Genomic DNA, 22,802 nt, shown 5'->3' with positions numbered 1-22,802 from the left:
AGCTAGAGTTGTCAAAAATAAGAAGAGCAAGGTTATCTGCATAAGCAAGAATTCTATAATCATCATGTTGTTTTGAAGTTTAGAACCATATTCCATAAAAGTAGGCCTAAAATCAATCCTTGCATTCTTCCACAAAAAAAAAAAAAAAAAAAAAAAAAAAAAACTCTGTCTACTGACTGGAATTTGAAAGCAACCATTATGAATCTTTCAGAAAAATTGATTTGAAACAAATTATATGGACAATTTAGAAGGCAGAAACATTTGAGGGTAGGCTCTCTCCCACCAAAGGAAGTCGAAAGCACTCTCAGAGTGTACAAAGATAGCCAAAGTATATTTATTGTCAGTAGAAGAAATGAATTTAAGATCAGTGGATATTCAGAGCCAACACCAGCCTGAAAACCTTATTGGTTTGTGGCATAACCGTTACTGTCATTGAGAAGAGCCAGGATACAATGTGAAATTAATCTCTCAAATTTTAACCAAGTTAGCAAGAAGAGAAATGGGCTTATGTGACCTGAAATTATCCACCGGTGTACCAGATTTTATCGATATCATTAAAAGAGCGGTTTTCCAAGGAAGTGAAAATAAGCAATTATTAAAACAATTAGAACGTGGTAAAAGAAATTTTTCAAACTTGGAATACATTTTAATAATGAATAAACCTTCAATTATGTCCTCACCAGAACATTTTTTAGGATTTATCCTGGAGGTAGCAGCATCAAGTTCGACTCCAGAAAACTGGTGAAAGAAATATTTTTATTTCTAGTAGATTTATGTTCAGGTAGTTTTGTTTCAATATCATCCGGTAAGAACATGGTTTCTAAAATCTTATTAACAGATTCATTCCAAGTGAGCAATTAAGTTATGGTTTCTAAAATCTTATTAACAGATTCATTCCAAGTGAGCGATTAAGTTATATGTAACAACAGTGTTATGAATAATTTGCAAATTAAGTTTAACTCAAGGTAATTTATATAATGGCTCTTTATTTCCATATTCATGGACAAATTTTTTCCATGTGCCTGACTTGGACCTAACAATGGTTTTAATGTACTGATGCTTTGATTAAAAATATTGATATTTTTATTATAAAATATAATGTTTACAGCATTTCTTTGAATGCTGCTCTTTGTGCCACTAGTTATTGTTTATTATAGGCTAATTTGTTTTCCTTTATTTGAAGATCTTCCGCTTATTCCATTCATAAAAGTACATTCAAGTGATAAACTGATTACTGAAAGTGAAAGAATATTTAAACTTGTGTGGATATTCTGTATAGGTGGCAGGGTTGCTATATAAGCTGACTGGGACTGCCAAGTTTAATAAATAAATAAAAAAACACAGCTGAACTACACTGCCCAGTAAGGCTGTGCATACCGAATTCCTTAAGGTGCTTCAAGTGCCGAAAAATACAAACACTTGCAGATGCCTGTAGTGGTGCCGTTGCATGTGCTTGATCCCACAAAATTATGGAATATTCAGCATACAAAACCTGTATGCATCAGTTCCTAAGGAGAATGCCATGTGTCCAAGGCAGAGCTGAACATATTCACTGCTTTCTTTGCCTTCTGACAATAGGCAAGGAAAGCAGTATAGTCAGTAAATAGCAATAAACTAATGTAAGCCAACATATTGTGCTGACCAAAGCCCATCCAAAAAACACAGCCAGCTGCCACTCACATATCCATACCTCATAGCACTCTACCATTACCAACACTAAGTGCTAAAAAAGAGCCAAAAAAAACCCAGAAGAGGCTCAAAAAAAAACACCTGCAGTACAAGAAATAATGGATGTAGAGGTTAAACAGGTAACAGATGACTGAACTCTTTGCAAAAGAAGAAATGGGCAGGCCAGCTCCCTTTCTTTCCACGCACACACACAAATATATATATAATAAAAATAGAAGAGATAAACCCAGGAGTGAGAAAACAAAGTTCTGAGCCCTCCATTTTAAGTCAGAGAAGCTTGAGAAGAGATTCCAAATAACTAAGTCTCTGACAGAGAATATCGGAGTGGATATAATGTTTGAATCAACCATTAATTGGGTTTCTGCCAGAAAACGTAAGCAGGGCTTGGGTTGACTGTGAAATGAGGTGAGGAAGTGTTTGGAAAGGTTTAGATCTTTTGCAGATAAGTTTGTTCTATTCGTTATGTATTCAGTAGTAAAAAAAGGTATATACACAGCAAGATTATACCTACCTCCCCAACATAACGTGGCCTTGACAACCCTACCCTACATTATACACTACTTGGACTCCTTCCATCACTGTCTGGCAGAATAGAGGCAGCAAATTTATGCACTAGCTGATCTGATCCAGATGTCTCCTAGAGAATTGCCAAATAGATTTGATTGGGTGGACTATCTAGCAGCTGGCCTGCAAACAATTTTATAGCTGTATTCTTGAAATGTAATGAAGATTGGATTTTGACTTGATGCCCATCATAACCTTAAAGACGTCAATCATACCACATAGTGGAAGAGATGGAGTTGTCAGAGCTTTGTTCTAGAGACTAAACTAATTCCTTAACCCCTGCTTATGTTGGTTCATACCTGGTGTAGGGGTTCTAGCCCGTGACCACCAAATACAGAGAATGCGGAAAGGTCAGGGAATGACCACTGCATATCCCCGGAGCAATATGGCCTTAGTTGCTAATGCTCCTAAAAACCAAATAACAAACAAACGACCTGGTATAGTAGGTGCACTGTATGCACCTAGGGTGCAAGTTTATACCCAGGGTCCAAGTCCTTAAGGACTTGCACCCTGGGTATAAACACTGGGACTTTTGTCTCATGGCTGTTTTTCAACCAGGCCTTATATTTCAGAAGCATTTTATCAGTCTGTTTAAGCTTTAAATCATTAGCCTCCTACATGTCCTAATTATGCTGTAGGCAGTCGAAGAGAACACATTTCGCTCTTACTCCTGAAGGGGATTAAGTGACGATCATTAACATAAGGTGTCTAGTAGACAAATTTTTTGTTTAAATTAATATCTGTAATTTTTAAATGTTATTTCAGTAATTTGGTATATTTTCTTAATTCAAATTCTGTAATATATTGTAATTTGCTTAAGTTCAAATTTTACCTAAATAATGGTTGTTACCAGATCCACTTAGAATACTTTGTACTCAAAGTGGATCTGGTAACAACCATTATTTAGGTAAACGATCCACTCTACTTCATGTGGGGACTAATGATATTAACTTTGTACTCAAAGTGGATCTCAAATGGAAATGTCAGCAGGCATTTGCCTGCTGACATTTCCATTTGAGTCACAAGTTCCAATGACATTTCCATTGTGAGTCACAAGTTTGTCGATTATATAGCCTGTAGTGCAGTGGTTTTCAACAATTTTATAATAACAGCACCCCTAAGTAATTTATTTTATTTTGCGGCACTCCTACTCAATTTTCTGCCTATTAGATCCGATTCTCTCTCTGTATATATACATATATATAAAATTACATTTTCTTCTTCAAGAGGAGTGTTTCCATTTACAATGGGTTTCCTCAGCCTACAAGTTATTTCTTGTTAGGAATTTTTTTCCTCCATAAGTGCGGTTCAAGGTGTCTTGGTCGGTTAAGCTTCGGGCTGTCATGCACTCCCGTACTCCATCCATCCATGTCCTCCTAGGTCTTCCTCTTCTCCTTCCAGGAAGTATCCATTCCAGGATAGCCTTTGGATATCTGTTTTCTTGCATCCGTTTTACATGTCCATATCATGTTAGACGCTTTTCTTTAATGGTGTCAATAGTCTTTCTCACTTCCATTTTTTTCCCCTTATGTCTTCATTCTGTTTTCTGTCTCTTCTAGAAGTTCCTGCTGAGCGTCTCCAAAAATCTATTTCTATGGAGAGCAATTTGTTTTCTGCTCGCCTATTCAATGTCCAGGTTTCCGCTCCATACAATAGAAGACTTTGTACAATCGTTTGAAATTATTTAGGATATTTTTGCTCCACAGAACAGGGTTTAACATGCCGATAGCCTTTCTGCCGTGTGTAATTCTCTTATTGATCTCTGCTTGGGATGCTCCATCACTTTGTAAGATTGACCCCAGATATTTGAATTTATCGACTTGTTTGATTTTAAAACCTGCAATATTTAGAACGTGTCCCGGCCCTGATGACAACATTTCAGTCTTGCTAAAATTGATTTTTAGACCCCATTGTTTATATTCCTCAAACAATTGACGACATGCATACTTTGCATCTTCTAAGTCTTGTGCTATCACCACCTGATCATCTGCAAAAAGTAAATTGTGAATATAGGTGTTCTTATTAATCAGCAATCCCATTTTATTACATTTTTTTGACCAGGATCTTAGGCGAATGTCAATATAAATTTTTGAAAAGTGTTGGCGACATGCAACAGCCTTTTGAAGTGTGGAATTCAGGTGACAAAGCTGATCCCGCTTTAATTCTGCATCTATTATTCCTGTAAATTGCCTTAATAATGTTAATCTGTTGTCCATCAATATTTGCCTTTTTCAGTGCTTCCTATAAGAGTTTTCTTGAAACACTCTCATATGCCTTTTCAAGGTCAATGAAAATCATAAAAGATTTTTTCCCGTTTTGATTGGCATTTTTCAAGTATCTGTCGTAATGTTCAGATATGATCTATACGTGACCTCCCAGCTGAAAAACGACTTTGTTCTTCTGATACCTCGATTCGGGCTTCTAAATGGTTCCTGATCCATGGTTCCATAAAATTACATTTTATAATGCAAATTATATATATACAGTATATAATAATGTTATTCTTTATACAGAGGTACTAAGTAAACATCAATTATAGATCACCACAAAATTAAAAAGATACTGTACACCTTTTTATAATGAAATAAACATATAAATTTTAAAAAAATAATAAGTTTAAGTAATTTAAACCCAAATTATGTGGCACACCTGGAATGTTGTTGCGGCACCCCGGTTGAAAACCACTGCTGTAATGTGTGTTCTAAGGTCAGTGTAGTAGGCAAACCAGGCTCAGCTGGTTTTTCATCTTTACATCTGATGTAAGAGGCATACCAATCTCAAATTAGAACTTGGTGCATTACGAGAATTTGAGTTGCTGAGAAAACAGGTGCTTGCCTTAGAAACTCATGAGCTCCCTTTATCTTTTGACCTGCCATGTGACGTACCCCATTTCGGGCCTGCTCATGTAAATCTCCTTCAACCAGCCTGCTCTGGTTGAAGGAGATTATTTTATTGGGAAACTGTTGTCGGGGAAACAGGTAACTTTTTTTTTTTTTTTTTTTTTTTGTAATAAACATAGGTGAACCAAAGCCAGGGTGTGTTTGCCAGGAGCAACAATTGATGTTACCAACAGATTATCAGAGTGGGGACAGAAGAGCATTATTATTCATGTAGGGACTAATGATATTAAACAAACATGACCTAACTATTTGTTGGATAAATGTAGGACCGTGCTGAAAAAATTCTGCAAATTAGGTGAGAATGTGCATATGTCTGTAATTCTGTCCAGACATTAGGACAGATATGTTGAACTCATTGTGGATTAATTCAAGACTTAAGGGAATCTGCACGGCTCTGGGGGAAAATTTTTATCTGTATGGCCTACACTTGTAGATAGAAAGAATCTATTTTGTTGAGACAGTATTCATTTGAATAAAGGTTGTGCAAGGATTTTTGCTATTACCATTGAGGATACCATAAGGATTCAGGGGAAGTGCTAGTTAGGGAGATAGGTAATATAGATCCGTGTTTATCTGATGACATGGGTCAAAGTAATATTTAGCAAGTATCCTCTTCAAAGATCTTGTTTGTTTGTTGCCACAACAACCAATATTGGCAAGATGTCTGACAGTAGGAATGTTTCAAACAAGTGGGAAGGTGAATTTGAACTCCTGTTTAGGGCAACTGATTTTGACATACTGGGCTAATAGAAATGTGGTACCACCTGGAAATTGGGGCTGATGAGTTTCATTATGATATGTATAATGTATTTAGGAAAGATAGGGAAGATGGAAAGGGTTGAGGGATCATGCTTCGTATGAAAAGATCTGCTGAGTCAGAATTTACTTCTGCCAGCATAGAATCTGTGTGGTGTGAGTAAGTTGGATGAAAGGTATAATGAGTCTACATTCAGGTGGAATGGGCAGGCAAGTGTGAATGTCTTATTTTATGGGAGAGTTCAATCTGGCCATAACTGATTGAAATAATAACTGGGAGGAAAACTTGTCATGGGAAACAAAATTTTAACTAGATTATTTGTACCAGTGCCATCATGTTAGAGAAAATACGAGAGCTAAGAATATTCTCAACCTCACCATTGTTGAATCAAATGACATCATAGGCTTAAAGTACAGGAACCATTGTCAGGTAGTGATCATGCTGTCATTATTTTGAAAATGAAGAAAGATGTTGCAGTATTTAGAGGCAAGGAGTTTTAATTTCAAAAAAGGGGACTATAGCAGTTAAAGGCACTACATGTTATCTATTGATTGGACAAATTGTAGAGGAAGGGCTAATACATTAGAATCATTCTATACCTTTAAAGCAATAATCATGGATGCCATGAATGCATATATACTGTTAAAAAAATATATCATGGAAGGTGTTGGGATGGATGAATACTGAGCTGACCAGTCTAATAGAGCAGAAAAAGACAGCATGAGAAAGTTACAGAACAATGATAAGTATTGAAGCCTGCAACAGCTACAAGTTGATCTTTAATATAGTGCCACAAATAAGTTTAGGAAGGCCAAGGCTGAGTATAAGAAAGCACTGGCTAAGAGAGGAAAGAATGGTAACAGAGGAGTTCATGTACATGAATATAAAGAAGATGAAAACTCAGATCTGATCCTTGTGCACTGGGTGTGGGGCCAAGTTTTAGATAACCCAGCCAATGTTGCTAATGAATTGAACAGGTACTTTGCTTTGGTTTTTACTGACAAAAGATCCGTTATGCTGAGGAGAGGCTGTTGTGAGTGAGGTCGAGCCATCTGAAATTAGTGATTTCGAAATTACAAATGACTGTTTATGAGAAAAACTTTCGAGCCTAAAGGCAAGTAAGGCTCTTGAAGTTTATGGCATATATCCATTAGTTTTGAGGGAGGTGGCCAGAGAGTGTATTGATCCTACTAAGGAGGTTAATTGTGAGGGCATCTTTGGACTCTGAAGACAACATTCCTCTGGAATGGAGAAGTGCCAGTGTATCGCCAATACATAAAGGTGGTTCCAAGAGTGAAGTCAGTAATTGGTAACTAGAGACTGATTAGTCTGACTTCAGTGGTAGGGAAAATCTTAGAGGCAATGATCAAGAGTGCAATCCAGCGACATTAGATAAAAATGGCATTTTGACAGACACAACAACAGAGAGACAATATTTGACAGTTACTCATGAGGTAGATGTAGGGAACAATTTATGCATAGTTTATTTGGATTTAGTCCCTCATGCGCAATTACTGTTTAAACTGGAACATGATGGAATTTCTGGAAAGATTCTAAAATGGTTTTATGGCTGCAGGACAGAAGATATAGGACTGTGATTAGTGGCTATTCTTCAGATTGCTGTAATCCAGGGTGTTTCAGAAGTGGCAACCCTCGAGGATCTGTTTTTGAACCACTGTTTTTTCTGATTTTTATTAATGACATCAATGAATGGATATAGGGCCTCATGTCAATTTGCAGATGATGTAAAGATTGGGAGAGTTGTTACTGATCAGTGCCAAGCAGTGCTCCTTCAGGATGACTTCTACAATGGTCAGAAAAGTGTTTAAATGCAACAAAATGCAGTCTTGCATTTGGAAAATTGCAACTCCAAAATAACTTATATATTGGTGGGGTTGAATTAATTGTAGAGGAATCTGGAAGTTACAATAGGAGCACACATGAAATTTTCTGAGCAGTGTAAAAGATGGCTAGGAAAGCCCCTGGTGTCATATCGATGATTTATCAAACATTATCCTGTAGAGAGAGGAGGGTCATAATTCTGTGTAAGGCCATTTTAAGCATGGATTTATCTAAAAAAAAAAAAAAAAACTAGCTTCTTAAAAGCATCCAAAGATGGGCAACTCGTGGTGAGAATGGCAAAATTCTGACTGTACAAGGAAAGATTTTGATTATATAGTTGCTATTACAAAATAGCAACTCCAAAATAACATATATTGGTGGGGTTGAATTAACAATTGTAGAGGAATCTGGAAGTTATAATAGGAGTACACATGAAGTTTTCTGAGCAGTGTAAACAGGTGGCTAGGAAAGCCCCTGGTGTCATTTTCTAGTATGTGTGACTTCTGAATCTCGGAAAGCTTAGGCTAAGCTAAAACTTTTAATAAGAAACGTCACCCCACAATTTAATCTTTCTTTCCTATATACATTGCACTTGCCATAGTGAACCCATCTATTTCTGTTTACACTTCTGACCTTATCGTATACAGTTAAGACTATGTTCTTGTATTGTTTTTACCCCGACACACTCCTTGAAGTTATGTAAACTTGTTTCTCATTAGTTTCCAGTTTGATTGAAATAGTGTTACCCTCAGAACATCATGCCAATATCAGCTGTTGCAGCTGCAACAGCCAATATCCTTGAGCATCCTAATGTGTGCAAGCAGTACTTTGACTCATATCTTCAAAACCCTTGCACTACCTTTATTGATATTGAAATATATCCTGTCTTAACAAAATAGTTCTACTTATATAATTATATCCTCAAATGTAGGCCATGTTTTTTTTTTTTTTTTTTTTTTGAAAGCCATTAAGTGCTGAGTTAATTCACAAGGCTTTCCAGCATATAATTCTATCTTTTAGTATATAGATCCTCCTAGACAAACCTACAGACACATTTTAATCTGACTTTTCTTTTATTATTATTATTATTTATATATATATATATTTTTTTTTTTTTTTTTTTATTATTATTATTTTTTTTCATGGTTATATGTTTTTTTTCAGCAGATTATCAGTTCATGTGTGTGTGTGTGTGTCTCTCTCTCTCTTTATCTTCCCTAAAAACTGGAAACTTCTTGCTGGCAGACAATTTAAGGATAGATGGACTCGAATCTAGATCAGATTCCCCATTTTAGTCCATCTATCCTTATTACGAAAAATATTATTCGAAAGTAAATCCCCTTAAACTAGAGCAGTATGTGCTTGACCATTAAGAGTGAAGCAGAGGCCCCCCCCCCCCAAATTGCATAATTAATCAAGAGGTTTGTGCTTGCAAAAAGTTTAAACTGAATGATAGAGGATGCCATGATTCACACTTTGAGCTGTTTTCACTTATCCGTGGAGTTGCTGCTCTGCCAGTTCAGGCAAGAAGTAGAGGTCCTTGATATACTCTACCATTTGGATGTTAGTTGGCCAAGTTGTGGCATTATAATAAATAGGTTTTTCCAGTTCCGGAATGAATTAACATTTTCACTGATGAACTTTACGACCCGAGGATTGAAAATTACAGGATGATTGAGTCAATGTGGATTGGGGAGGATAGTGACATTTTTAGACTTTCTTCATACTGGGGCTGAACTAGTTAGCTGCCTGAAAAGGTTGCTTGACAAAAAATGTCATTTTTTTTTTTTTTTCCCCTTTTTTCTTGTCAAATCAGAAGAAAATGGTTCTGAAAATCAGGAAATTTTCTCTCAAAGTGGATTAAAAACCCCATGATCTATGTGTTTGTCAGCACACAGTTAACCTGTTAAAATGGTCCTGGAGGAAGAGGGGAAACCTTTTGATTTATTTGTCAGATCAAAAACTCATGATGTAAGGTGTGGTTGCCCTACTGCTTTTATTCCATATGTAGTTAGGAACTGTTTTAACCAAACGGACAAAACCTGTATATAGGTGTGTAGCCATACAGCTATCATCCCCTATTCTTGTGGTATATATTTATTTATTTATTTTTTTTTTTGGATTGTTTGCTGATGATGAAACATTTCACTGAATGTTCTTAATCACAGTTCAGTTTTCTGGTTAGTTCAAGATGGACATTGCCTTTGTGACCAAAAAACTTCCAACATTGCTTGTGTGAATTACAGATTGTTTTGCTATTTGTGCACTTGTCTATATTTTACTGAATCTTTAACATTTTTTGTTTGCTGTTACATTGTTACCTTTCAGATGGAGACTTTATATGTCATAAGAAATTTCACATTGGTATGCCCCTTAACATTTTGGCATAGTACATTGGAAAACGAGAATGCAAAGCATTGCCTTATGCACTTGATCATGGACTAGGACTACTGATAGTTACCCAACAACTAATAAATGTGTGCGCCAACCGGGCTAGCTGGGTGGGTAAAGTGCCTGCCTGGCAACCCAAAGGTCGCTGGTTCGAAACCCACCTCAGGCTTGGATCACAATAGAAAATGGAAAAACTTTGGGAGGTGCATTATGGCCACAGAAGCCGATGCGCCAACAACTAACAAAAAAATAAAAATTAAAATAAATAAATGTCAAAATTTGCATTATATTTCCAGGTAAGTATGTTGAGCAAGAAGTGGCATGTCTTATACTCCATCCCTAGATTTATATGATATATTTCTGGGAACGTTTTGTATATACAAAGAAAACGACATTACTTAGAGATTATGTAAAATCAGTGTGTTCAGTCTTAGGGTTGTTTGTTGGTGTGAAGGATGTATTAAGGTTATTGTATTTTTTAAAAAATTCAAAATATATATGGATGTTCTTGTTTTAATTGGATTTTTTTCTTATAAAGATACTCCAAGAGAACGTCCCAGACTCCAGTTGAAACCTCGTTCTGTGCCTATAGAAGAAGGAGGTTCACAGGCCGCATCCTCTATATTTGGAGGAGCAAAGCCAGTAGATACTGCTGCTAGAGAGAGAGAGATTGAAGAACGTCTAACCAGACAAAAGGATTATCAAGATAGGTAAACAATATTTTAAAATTAAGTTTTGAAGTATACGGAAACTTCATTTATTGGTAACTAACTAACTGACGGGCCAGAAAACTGAGTTCTACATTAAACAGATTTCAATTAACTCCCCCTTTAGATTTTATGTACTATACATCGGTGGGTCTCAAACTCCTCTTCAGCACCATCATAGGGGATATTAAAGAATATCTCCTCTGAGATATTAAAGAATATCTCAGAGGGAGGAGGTTTTGCACATAACCCTCAATGTGCAAGGTACTCGAATTGCCTGATTTTGGTTTTGTAGGATTAAAAAATGCTACAAATTTCGTTATATATATAGTACTTTTTTTAATTGTTTAACATGGTTTAAGAATTAAAAAAAAAAAAAGTGTTGTATTAAAAATCTATGCAGTTGCTCTATACCCATTGGTAGTGTACAGCTATTGAGTATGTCGCACCAGTTGTTATTTGACTGTTATGGTTACACAGGTATCAGGCTGCCAGACATGCATGCAATACAGGTGGTTAACTTTACGAGTTAATTTGTTCCTAGCACGCGCTCATAAATCAAACTCGTAAAGCAGGAATTTATTTTCCATAGACCTAAGGTTAAGTAGGGGTTACATTTTCAAGAGTGAAATTAGTTAGCTAATTAGTTTGTTTAAACAATGATTGATTTATTGAAAGAAATAAAAATGTAGCCTGTATAATAAAGCAAATTATAATAATATAGAAATTATTTATGACTTACTTATGTCAAAGAATGTTTGTTCTTCATCATCATCGACTAAATGCACACTCGTTGGTTTGTTACACAAGGAGTCTTCTTCAGAAATGCTTCAAGAGGCATTTGTTTCCAAGATAATCTTCTCTTTTAATTATAAATTTAACGATTGCATGCATAAGAATTTTTTAACGGCATACACAAATTGCAACTAACACGATTCGCATGGAGTAACAAGTTTGTGAAGCTTTAAAACAAAAGGAATGAAGAAAAGATTCTGAAAATTTATTTATGTTTTTTATACGAATGAAGATTTCAGTAAACGGGAAACACATTTCACCATCATAATGTAAAAAACCACCACAACACCAGCTATCGGTTCGCAAATGCAAGAAGATCAAGTTTATTACCCTTTTATAATTGCTGGCAGTAACAGAAAAGACCAATAAACTGGAAAGTGCAAATTGTTTTTGTTTTTGGTTACAACCTCCAGAAATGTGCTTTAGAAAAATATCACAAAGCCATTCAAAATTTGTTCTTATAACGGAACATATGATAATGATGAAAGTGTAGTGCATTTTAATGATTTGAATTGGTAATCCAATTTACAAACCATGTTCACGACCTTTTATATATATATATATTTTTTTTTTTTTTTTTTAATGTAAACCCCACACACGAGAGGTATTAGAACCTATAGTATTTAGTACCGTGCTTGGGTTGGAGTTTGAGAAGACGAAAGAAGATATTTGTTGATATTGGACTTGAACTTCTGTAGACAGTAATTTTCAGGAAATGCGTAGGACGGAAGGTTGTTCCAGAAAACGGCAGTTGAATGAATAAACGGGGAAGATGAATAGTTGGTACTGTGAGTTTGAAGTTGGACAATAAATGGATGTTGGCTGGTGGTGGCACGTGTTCAGACTGTTTTGAAAGAGAGAGAAAGAGAGCAGGAATTATAGAAGCCAATTCAGAAGAACAGTGCCCATGGAAGTATCTGTAGAAGAGGCATGCAGCAGAAACAGTACATCTATGAGAAAGCAAGTGGAGAGACTCTGTTAGAGATGAATCATTAATTAACCTAACTGGCCTCTTCTGAATGAAATCGAGAAGCCTGAGAGAGGTTTTGGGGGCACCACCCCAGATGTGGGAACAATATTCCATGGCAGGGCGGATTTGCGATTTATACAGAGTGAGCAGCTGTTTGGAAGAAAAGTAATGCTGAGAGCGAAATATAAAACCAAGTTTTTTAGATGCAGATGAAGCAATATTTCTAATGTGCTTGTGCCAAGAGAGAGATTAGAAGTCAGGGTAATCCCCAAAAGAGATATATAATTTTGCTTAGAAATTGGAGTGTCACTAAAGATAAGCATAGGAGCAGAAGAATCCTTTTTGCGAGATATAAGACAAGACTGTTTTAGAAGGGTTGAAATCAACTAAGTTGTCTTTGCCCCACTGGAGAATTAGCCGAAGATCGGCATTTAAGGAATTGGTAGCAGATTTTCGAGAAGTTGAAGATGATTGAGCAGGGCAAGGTTTCTCAAAATGGAATGTGGAATGCAATGTGCTATCATCGGCAAAACTATAGATAGGATTTCTAGTCAGTGGAAGAAGGTCATTAATATACAAGAGAAAAAGAGGTGGGGGAAAGAACTGAATCTTGGGGGAAACCAGCATTAGTGGAGAAGTTAGAAGACAGACAGCCATCTACCATCACCCTCAGTGAGCGATCAGAGAGAAAACTGGATAACCAATTACAAAAAACAGTTGGCAAACCATAAGATGGAAGCTTGTTTAGAAGACCTTTATGCCAAACACGATTGAAAACCTTTGAGATGTCAAGAGCAACTACTTGTGTTTCACCGAACCTTTCCATTGAATTAGTCCATAAATGAGTAACATAAGCCAGAACATCACTAGTGGATCGACACTAACGGAATCCATACTGGCGATCGTTGATCAGATGGAAGGTTTCTAGGTAGTTTAAGAGTTGGCAGTTAATTGATTTCTCCATTACTTTAGAAAGAGTAGAAGTACTTGTAATAGGACGATAATTGGATAGGAGGGATTTGTCACCCTTTTTAGGAACTGTCTGGATATGAGCAAGCAGAAGGTAAAACACCTTTGGAATAAGGAAGTGAAAAAAGGCGGCAAAGAATTGGAGTAAGTTCAGGAGCACAGGTTTTGAGAACAAGTGGAGATATACCATCAGGACCTGGAGCTTTCTTAGCATCAAGATTCTTCTGACATCCTTTTGACGGAAGGCCACAGGAGGCATTGAATGGAACGTGTTGGGAATGGTGGGAGGTGTTTTACCAAGATCATTAATACATGAGTTGGAAGAAAAATGGGATGCTATCAGGTCAACTTTATCCTCGACTGAAGTGACAACAGAGCCATCTGGTTTGGACAGAGGTGGGGCAGAGATGGACAAAAGTTGCGGCCGATAGCTTTGGCAAGAGACCGGAATGCTCGGCTACCATTAGGGCAAGAAGCAAGTTTTCTACCTGTTCAAAATCTAGTTTGGACTGATTAATAACTGCTTTACAAATGTTGCGAGCTTTGGTGTAGGCAAAAAATGAAACTGAATAATTAGAAACAAGACAATTACGATATGCAGTATTCTTCTCCTGAACGGCCTTAGCACATTTATCGGAAAACCAAGGTTTAGATAAAGGACGAGATTTTAAAGTGGAGTGTGGGATAAAGGATTCCATTCCTGCAATAATAATTTCACTGACATGATCTGAGCAAACGTTGACATCAGAATTTTTGAAACAGTAATCTGACCAAGGAAAAGAAGAAAATAAATCTCGCAGGTCATCCCATTTTGCATTCTTGTAATGCCAAACAATATGAGGTTGGGAATAGCCATGAGATAAATGCTCCATTGGAGAAGAGACAATCACCAAGTTGTTATCTGAGGTTCCTAAAGGACATCTCACTTCAGCTGTATACTTAGAAGGGTTGTTTGTGAGAAAAAGATCAAACGTATTGGCTGTATGATTAGGAATGTCCGGTATTCTTGTAGGTAAATGAACAATCTGTGCAAGGTCATTAGTAATTGCAAAAGCCTCACCATCTCGACCAGCTGGGTCGATGTGACTAGAAAACGGAAGCCAGCTGGAGTTGTGAACATTAAAATCACCAAGGAAAATTACCTCACTGTTAGGAAAGTTGGACTGGAGAAAGTCAAGTTGCAAAGAGAGGAAGTCAGAGCTCCAAGTGATTAGTGGAGTTGGGAGAATGGTAGAGACAACAGATGAAAATTTTACACAATGAGGTAGAGAGATTTTAAGCCAGAGAAGATCAAAGAGAGGAGATACCAAATTGCAAAGTCTCTGACAGGAATATCAGAAACGGATATATGCACAAGTACCACCTTTGAGGCAAAAGGAATCATACAGTGAATAATTTGGGCATCTGAGATGAGCAGTAGTTGAATCAACCGATAACTGAGATTCTGTCAGGAAAAAGTACATGGGGTTTGGCAGACTGCAAGTGGAAATGGACATCGTTGAGATTAGAATTGAGACCACATATATTTGTGAAATGAATTAAGAAGTGTTTGGGAGGTTTAGACCTTTTCGTAGATAAGCTTGCTCTATTAGTTTGACAATTTTTTACTATGAAATTTTTGGATATGGCGTACACATGGTAAGAATATGCCCGGATCCTTGACATAACGTGGCCTCGACAATGCCCACCACATACACACTACTCAGACTCCCTCCAGTCACTATCTGGCAGAGTAGATGTAGGAAGATTATACACTAGCTGATCCGGAAGCCTCCTTGAGAGTTACGAATAGGTTCGGTCCGGTGTACTATCTAGCGGCCGGCCTGCCTGCCTGCAAACACCGTTTTAGAGCTGTACCCTCGAAATGTAAGGAATATTGGATCTCGCCATGATGTTCATCATAACCTCAAAAGTCATCAATCATACTGAATGATGGAAGAGATGGGGAAGGGTTGACCGGAACTTAGCTCTGGAGATAAAACATGGGTTCCACCACTTCAAGCCTCCAATAAGCAAAGCGGTGCTATTGCACCGGTTGATGAGAGTCATCTATCACCCAGTGCTGCCTAGTAACATAGATGGGTGACATTCCTCCATGTGGTGTGGGCACCACATCTCGACCCCTGCTTGCTTTGGTTCACACCTGGGTGGTCACCCACCATGTACTTGTGCATGGAGATTATACCCTGGATTACTAACAGTCCCACTATCGTGAAGGTGCAAGCCGAGGATTTGGCTGTCACAGACTGTCCAGACTTCGCCGAAATTGGGTCCACTTGACTTGAGTGCCACCCGAATATCAGTTCCATCACCGTTTTAGACACCCAGGTAGCAAGTACAGCTTGTCTGGCATATTTGAGAGAATGTCTGTGACAACCTCAAAGACCGATATGGTCTTAAGTTCACGCTCGTGTCCTTAAAAATGATATTTTAGAGAGGGAAATAATTTAGTTATACAGCGAAAATTTCAACTTCCGAGATCTTGAAACGAATTATCAAAAAACAATGTGTTATTGGGTTCACATTACGATATTTTAACAATATGATGGACATCTGGAACTGATTAATATCGTAAAGCGGGTACACTGTATTGTATTGCTACACACGTGGTTTGGCATGCAGTATTCATGAATGTTTAACATTCATTTTTTGCAATTAATGTTCATATTTTCGATTTTGTTGATACTTGGGGGGGGGACCTCGTAAACCCGAGAACCCGTAAAGCCTGCCTGTATTTAGATGTAATAATTAAGCTATAAAATATTTTATTCTATACAATGAGGATTTAAATGGTTAGTGTTATAAACATATAACTGGTTCACCAGCTAATGTAAGTACTACCGTGTTACTGTATTTATTAACGTAAATTGTTTGAAAATAATATAAGCAGCTGTTCAAACATCAGTATGTATACAGTACTGTATCTTTAATTATAAATTGTTTAAATAAAAGTTTGTTTTGTTTTATAGTGTATTTTGTACTTTTTTGTACCCCTTATTAATAATGCTGTAATGATATGTGCAGTCTTATAAGTACAGTATTAAACAACATACAGTACATTACAAATGTTTAACCCATTGACTGCCAAGCTAGTTTAAGAAAAAAATTCTCTTGGGGCCAAAAAATATTTAGAAAATAATTTGATTTAATAAAATATTTAAATAGTTAGTATTATAAAGCATATAACTGGTTCACTAGCTAATGTAAGTACTACCTTGTTACTGTATTTATTAACATAAATTGTTTGAAAATAATATAAGCATTTGTAATAAGCATTCACACATGCAATGCAGACAGGCTGCCAGTGCAGGCCATGGGGTGTTGTTATTGATATACAGGAATTTTGCTAGCAGGGAAAAGGAGATGATTGTCCCTCTGTATAAGGCAGTGGTCAGGCCACGCCTTGAGTACTGCTTGCAGGTCTGGAGGCGTCATTTTAGGAAGGATGTAGATTTGCTTGAATGTGTACAAAGAAGGGCAACAAGATTGGTGAGGGTAATGAAGGGATCCTTTTACCAGGAGAAGCTTAAGTTCTGCAAATTGCAGCAGCTGGAGACTAGGCACCTGCTAGATGAGCTGATTGAAGTGTATAAGGCGCTGAATGGGTTGAGCACGCTGAATTCTAATAGGATTATTCCACTTGTTCAGATTACGAACCTAAGGAGGCATTAATTGAAATTGAGGAAGGACAGATGTAGAATAGATGTGCAGAAATTTGCCTTTAGCCAGCGGATGGTTAATTGCTGGAACAAACTTCCATCTGTTGTTGTGGAAGTTGAAAGGTTAAATAAATTTAAGAAGTGACTGGACAAATATTTAGAGTGAATCGTTTTGTAAATTTTTTTTTTTTTTTGCCTGATGCTGCAAAGGCTCATACACTTGCTTTCTTGCATCACATGCCACTACTACTACTGCTAGTAGTAGTAATTCTAAGATAAATATTGTAATGTCAGTTATGTCGACATAACACTCAATATTTATTGAGTGTTATGTTGTTTTTTTTTCGCTTAAAATATCACTCAATATTTATTGAGTGATATTTTAACAAGAGGGGTTTATTATTTATTGAGTGATATCAACAAGAGGGTTTTTTTTTTTTTTTTTTTTTTTGTGTCGCATATATGTGGCTGGTGTGGCCCAGTAGATTACTTTATTTCTTGAGAAGCCACATCAGCCACATATATGGGACGTTGTTATGGCACACATATGAAGGTCATTTGTGATTAGTTTATATCATATGCGCATGCTGCAATAAAATAAACTCACAAATGTTGGAATAAGTTTGTCAGTATTGTTAAAGATTTTGTTAAAACAAGTTTGTTGGCATACTGTATTATCCATTATATTGTGTTGTGTGTTTCTCCACAAATTTGCACAAGTGTGTTGTAGAAAAAAAAAAAAAATCTGAAAAAGCAATGGCGAAAAGAAAATTACTAAAAGAAGAGGAACTGAGAGAAATTGCTGAAAATCTTACTAGTAGTTCTGAAGATGAAAAAGATTGACTCTGGTAATTTGGTAAAAGATCCTGACTGATCTTTCTTCAAATAAAGAGGATACTGAAATACCAGAAAATATTTGAAGTGCTTGAAGACTGGATGGCAGAAGACACTGATGAGGAATTTGAAAAGACCGTAGAACCTGAGATTGAAGCGACTGAAACAAATGAAGTCATTGAATGGACAATACGAAGGATGCCAAAAAAAAGATTTCATTTTACAGGCAAATTGGGTCTGCAAATAGACATATCAAGAAATATTACTCATCTTAAGGCATTTTCATTATTTTTTTGATGAAAACGTCATAAATGTTATTTCTGCAATAAGGCCTCTGAGGTTGGGATTATTCATACCACCAATTTTAAACACACACACACACCAACCGTTTATGACTGATTGAATAATGAAATAAAATAAAGTAAAATGATAGAAAAGACTGTAAAATAATATTTGCAAAAAACTTTTAATTATTTACAAAAAACTAAACTATAACAATAAAAAAGGTTAAAATGAATTAAAATATAAATATAAAAGCGATAAAAAACACTACTAGAGCTTTCGGAGGTGTCTTCCTCCTTCCTCAGTAATAGTGAGACTTAAACGACACATCCTTAAATACCAGGTTCACGGCACACGTGGATGACCAGGCGCATACTCAGCATTCCTTTCACTTGTACCAGAACCAGAAGTGGTCTGGACACGTGGAAAATTTGCCTGGTCATCCACGTGTGCCATGAACCTGGTATTTAAGGATGTGTCGTTTAAGTCTCACTATTACTGAGGAAGGAGGAAGACACCTCCGAAAGCTCTAGTAGTGTTTTTTATCGCTTTTATATTTATATTTTAATTCATTTTAACCTTTTTTACTTTTGTTATAGTTTAGTTTTTTGTAAATAATTAAAAGTTTTTTGCAAATATTATTTTACAGTCTTTTCTATCATTTTATTTTATTTTATTTCATTATTCAATCAATCATAAACGGTTGGTGTGTGTGTTTAAAATTGGTGATAAATGTTATTGTAACAGAAACAAACAGATATGCCGAACAGAAAATTCAAAGTACCCGAGCTTTGCAGCAGAGTCATCTAAAAAAGTGGGTTTCAACAACTGCTGATGAGATCAAGTTTTTCTCACTTCTTATGTGGATGGGACAAGTAAGATTAGGCAGATCTTTACTGGTCATCCAAACCTATCTATAAAAATAATTTAATTATTTGGATTTCCCGCAACAGATTTGAATTGTTATGCCTCATTCACTTTTCAGACAATGAAACTACCATTCCAGGGGACACTCAGTAAGATACAACACTGATAGATGTTTTGCAGCTCAAATATTGAAAATATTTTTTTCCCGGCCAAGATTACGTCAATATATACTCAATATATTACATCAATATATACTGCCCCTCCAAGGAATAAGAATAAGAAATTCTTATTCTTTGGAGGAGCAGGCTGATATTCCAACAATATATATCAAATAAAGCTCACAGATATGGAATCAAGCTGTTCAGTTATGTTCAACTGAAAGATATACCTGGTCAAGTAAGATTTATTCATGTAAATTTAAAAATTAGACTATCCGTAGGTTTAGCTGCGAAGGTCTGCAAAGAATTATTGCAAGGACTTCTAAATGAAGGTCACACCTTGTACGTAGACAATTTTTATATGAGCTACAATCTGGTGTTATCATTTCTTCATCAAAAAACTCATGTTGTTGGTATGTTATGAGCCGGTAAAAAATTTATGCCCAAAGAAGTTGTACTCAAAACTAAATAAAGGGAAGATGATCACCAAGGAAGAAAAAATGGAATTATTGTTCTAAAATGGCAAGATGTGAGACTACTGAACCAATGCATTCCCAGAAATGGTTGATGGACCCTTCACCAGTAAAAGAAGCCAAACAAAAACCACTTCCTATTCTATCATATAATAAAGGAAAAGCAGGCATTGATTTATCGGACCAAATGTGTTCATATGCCACAACACTAAGAACAGGGATATTAGTAGTAGTGGCATGTGATGCAAGAAAGCAAATGTATGAGCTTATGCAGCATCAGCCAAAAAAAAAAAAAAAAAAAAAATCACACCATTCCCTCCAAATGCCTGTCCAGTTCCTCCTTAAATTTATTCAACCTATCAACTTCCACAACGACAGATGGAAGTTTGTTCCAGCAATTAACAACCCGCTGGCTAAAGACAAATTTCCCCACATCTAATCTACATCTGTCTTTTCTTAATTTGAATTTATGCCATCCCATCAGAATTCAGCGTGCTGAACCCATTCAAGGCCTTATACACCTCAATCAGATCACTGCGCAGTTGCCTAGTCTCCAGCCACTGCAATTTGCAGAACTTAAGCCTCTCTTGCTAAGGGGATCCCTTCATTCCCCTCACCAATCTTGTTGCCCTTCTCTGTACACGCTCAAGTAAATCTACATCCTTCCTAAAATGAGGCCTCCAGACCTGTACGCAGTACTCAAGGCGTGGCCTGACCATTGCCTTATACAGAGGGATATTCACCTCCTTTTTCCTGCTAGCAAAATTCCTATATATCATTGACAAAACCCCATGACCTGCCCTGGCAGCCTGTCTGCATTGCTCAGAAAACTTCATATCTGCCTGCACAGTTACTCCCAGGTCTTTTTCATTTTCTACCACCTTAAGCGTAGTACCAGACAGTTGGTACGTTTCTCTGGGGTTACTTCTACCCATATGCAGTACTTTGCATTTGTCAAGATTAAACTTCAGTTGCCACTTCTTAGCCCATCTGCCCAAATTATCTGGATCCTGTTGCAGTAGCACACTGCCATTACTATCATTAACAGCCCTGCCAACCTTTGTATCATCTGCAAACTTTGACACTAAGCCTGATATACCTTCATCAATATCATTGATAAATATACAAAACAACAGTGGACCCAACACCGAACCCTGTGGGACTCCACTAATAACATTAGTCCAAGAAGAGCAGCACCCATTGATAACCACCCTCTGTCTTCTCCCACTTAACTATCCTTTTATCCATTGTAGCAACTTACCCTTAATACCATTCTGCTCCAATTTGTACAGTAGTCTTCCATGCGCAACAGTGTTAAAAGCTTTCCTGAAATCCAAATATATGATATCAAAATTATTTTTTGCATCCAGTTCCTTTGTAACTACATCATAATATCCTATCAAATTTGTCAGACAAGACTTTCCCTTAACAAACCCATGCTGTGTCTGAATTATTGCTGCTGTCTAGTCTAGATGATCCTGCAATGCATCTTTAACCAGCGACTCCATTATTTTACCGGAACAGAAGTTAAACTAACTGGTCTGTAATTACTCGTGTCACCCTTCGATCCCCCTTTGTGAATTGGGGATACATTTGCACATCTCCAGTCCGTGGGAACCTCCCCTGAGTCCAAGGATGCTCTCATAATTATGGCTAAGGGTTTGCTTAGTTGCTTTGCCGCCTCCTTTAATATAACTGGATAGATCCCATCCACCCCAGGTGCTTTTCTTATGTTTAACTTCAACAATTTCTCCTCCACTTTGCTTTCAGTTATTACAAAATCATTAAGTATTCTGCTACAATTTGATAACCTTCTGCCATTTTCAAACCTTAATAATTCCTCATGTGTGATAATTCCTCATAGATGCAAAATACTCATTCAGTTTGTTTGCTATCTGAGCAGGATCATCAACAGTCGAACCATCGATGTCAAGTGGACCAATCAGATTCATCCCCTTCCTTTTAGAGTTTATATAAGTAAAGAAATTCTTGCTGTTTTTCTTAGTATCTTTTGCCAAGGATTTCTCGTAATCTGCCTTCGCCTGCCTAATCTCCTTTGTAACTTGGTTACAGATCAACTTGTAGCTATCATAGGCTTCTGTGTCACGTGTTAATTTGTATGCATCCCAATGCATTTTTCTTCTCTGTTACGAGTCCCATTAGTTCATTTGACAACCATTTAGGCCTAAACCTTGAACAATATTTCTTAATAGGTATGAAACTTTTAGTAGCATCCACGATTAATTCCTTGAATGCTTCCCACTTAGAATTTACTGTTGGTAACATCATCAGTTGATTCCACTGTACAGAATTTAAAAACTGTTGGAGACCACTGTAATCGCCTTTACGGAAGGAAAAACTCTTTCCTTTACCCCTGATGGTAATTAAATCTTTAAGTAATACTGTATAAAACCTATTGGTGTTGGATATGCAACTGATGTGGCAGTCAACATGTTAAAGCAAGTTTGGCAGCTTGGGTGTGAAATTGGTGCTGCACGGAACGTGTTAAGCACATGTACAACAAGTTTGTTTTTTTCGTCTCCAAGCTTGACTCTCTGATCACAGCTTTTTGACTTGTAACTAAGCAGATTTATTAAATTATGTTATTTGTAAAAGAATAAGATAAGTTTACCTCATGATACGTAGAACACTTCTGTATGATACTCTATGGTAAATAAAACGAAAACAATAAAAAATTGAAAATCTTACATTACAGTAAGAAATAATTAACAATAATTAAAATCAAATGAACACAATTAAAAATTTATTAAGAAAAATTAATTTTTTAATTGCATTAAATTGATTTATAATTGTGTTCATTTGATTTTTAATTATTGTTAATTATTTCTTACTGTAACGTACGATTTTCGATTTTATTGTTTTCGTTTTAATTTCTGAAGAGTATAATACGGAAGTGTTCTACATATATTGAGGTGAACTTCTCT

At 36.5% G+C, this 22,802-nt stretch overlaps 1 protein-coding gene across 2 annotated transcripts in view; it reads left to right on the top strand.

Annotated features, from left to right (window-relative positions):
• The window catches only part of LOC150075728 (eukaryotic translation initiation factor 4B-like), a 178,061-nt gene that overhangs the window by 119,137 nt on the left and 36,122 nt on the right, over window positions 1-22,802 (top strand). For both annotated transcript variants that reach the window (XM_090388176.1, XM_090388177.1), the window contains exon 10: window positions 10,682-10,853. In XM_090388176.1, the coding sequence (XP_090244302.1) occupies window positions 10,682-10,853 (172 nt within the window). The remainder of the gene's footprint in view (window positions 1-10,681; window positions 10,854-22,802) is intronic.

This window comes from Mastigoproctus giganteus, chromosome 13 (assembly GCF_048544385.1).
Source record: "Mastigoproctus giganteus isolate SK-2022 chromosome 13, ASM4854438v1, whole genome shotgun sequence".
NCBI classification, from domain to species: domain Eukaryota; kingdom Metazoa; phylum Arthropoda; class Arachnida; order Uropygi; family Thelyphonidae; genus Mastigoproctus; species Mastigoproctus giganteus.
This window is presented reverse-complemented; position numbering and strand designations above follow the sequence as displayed.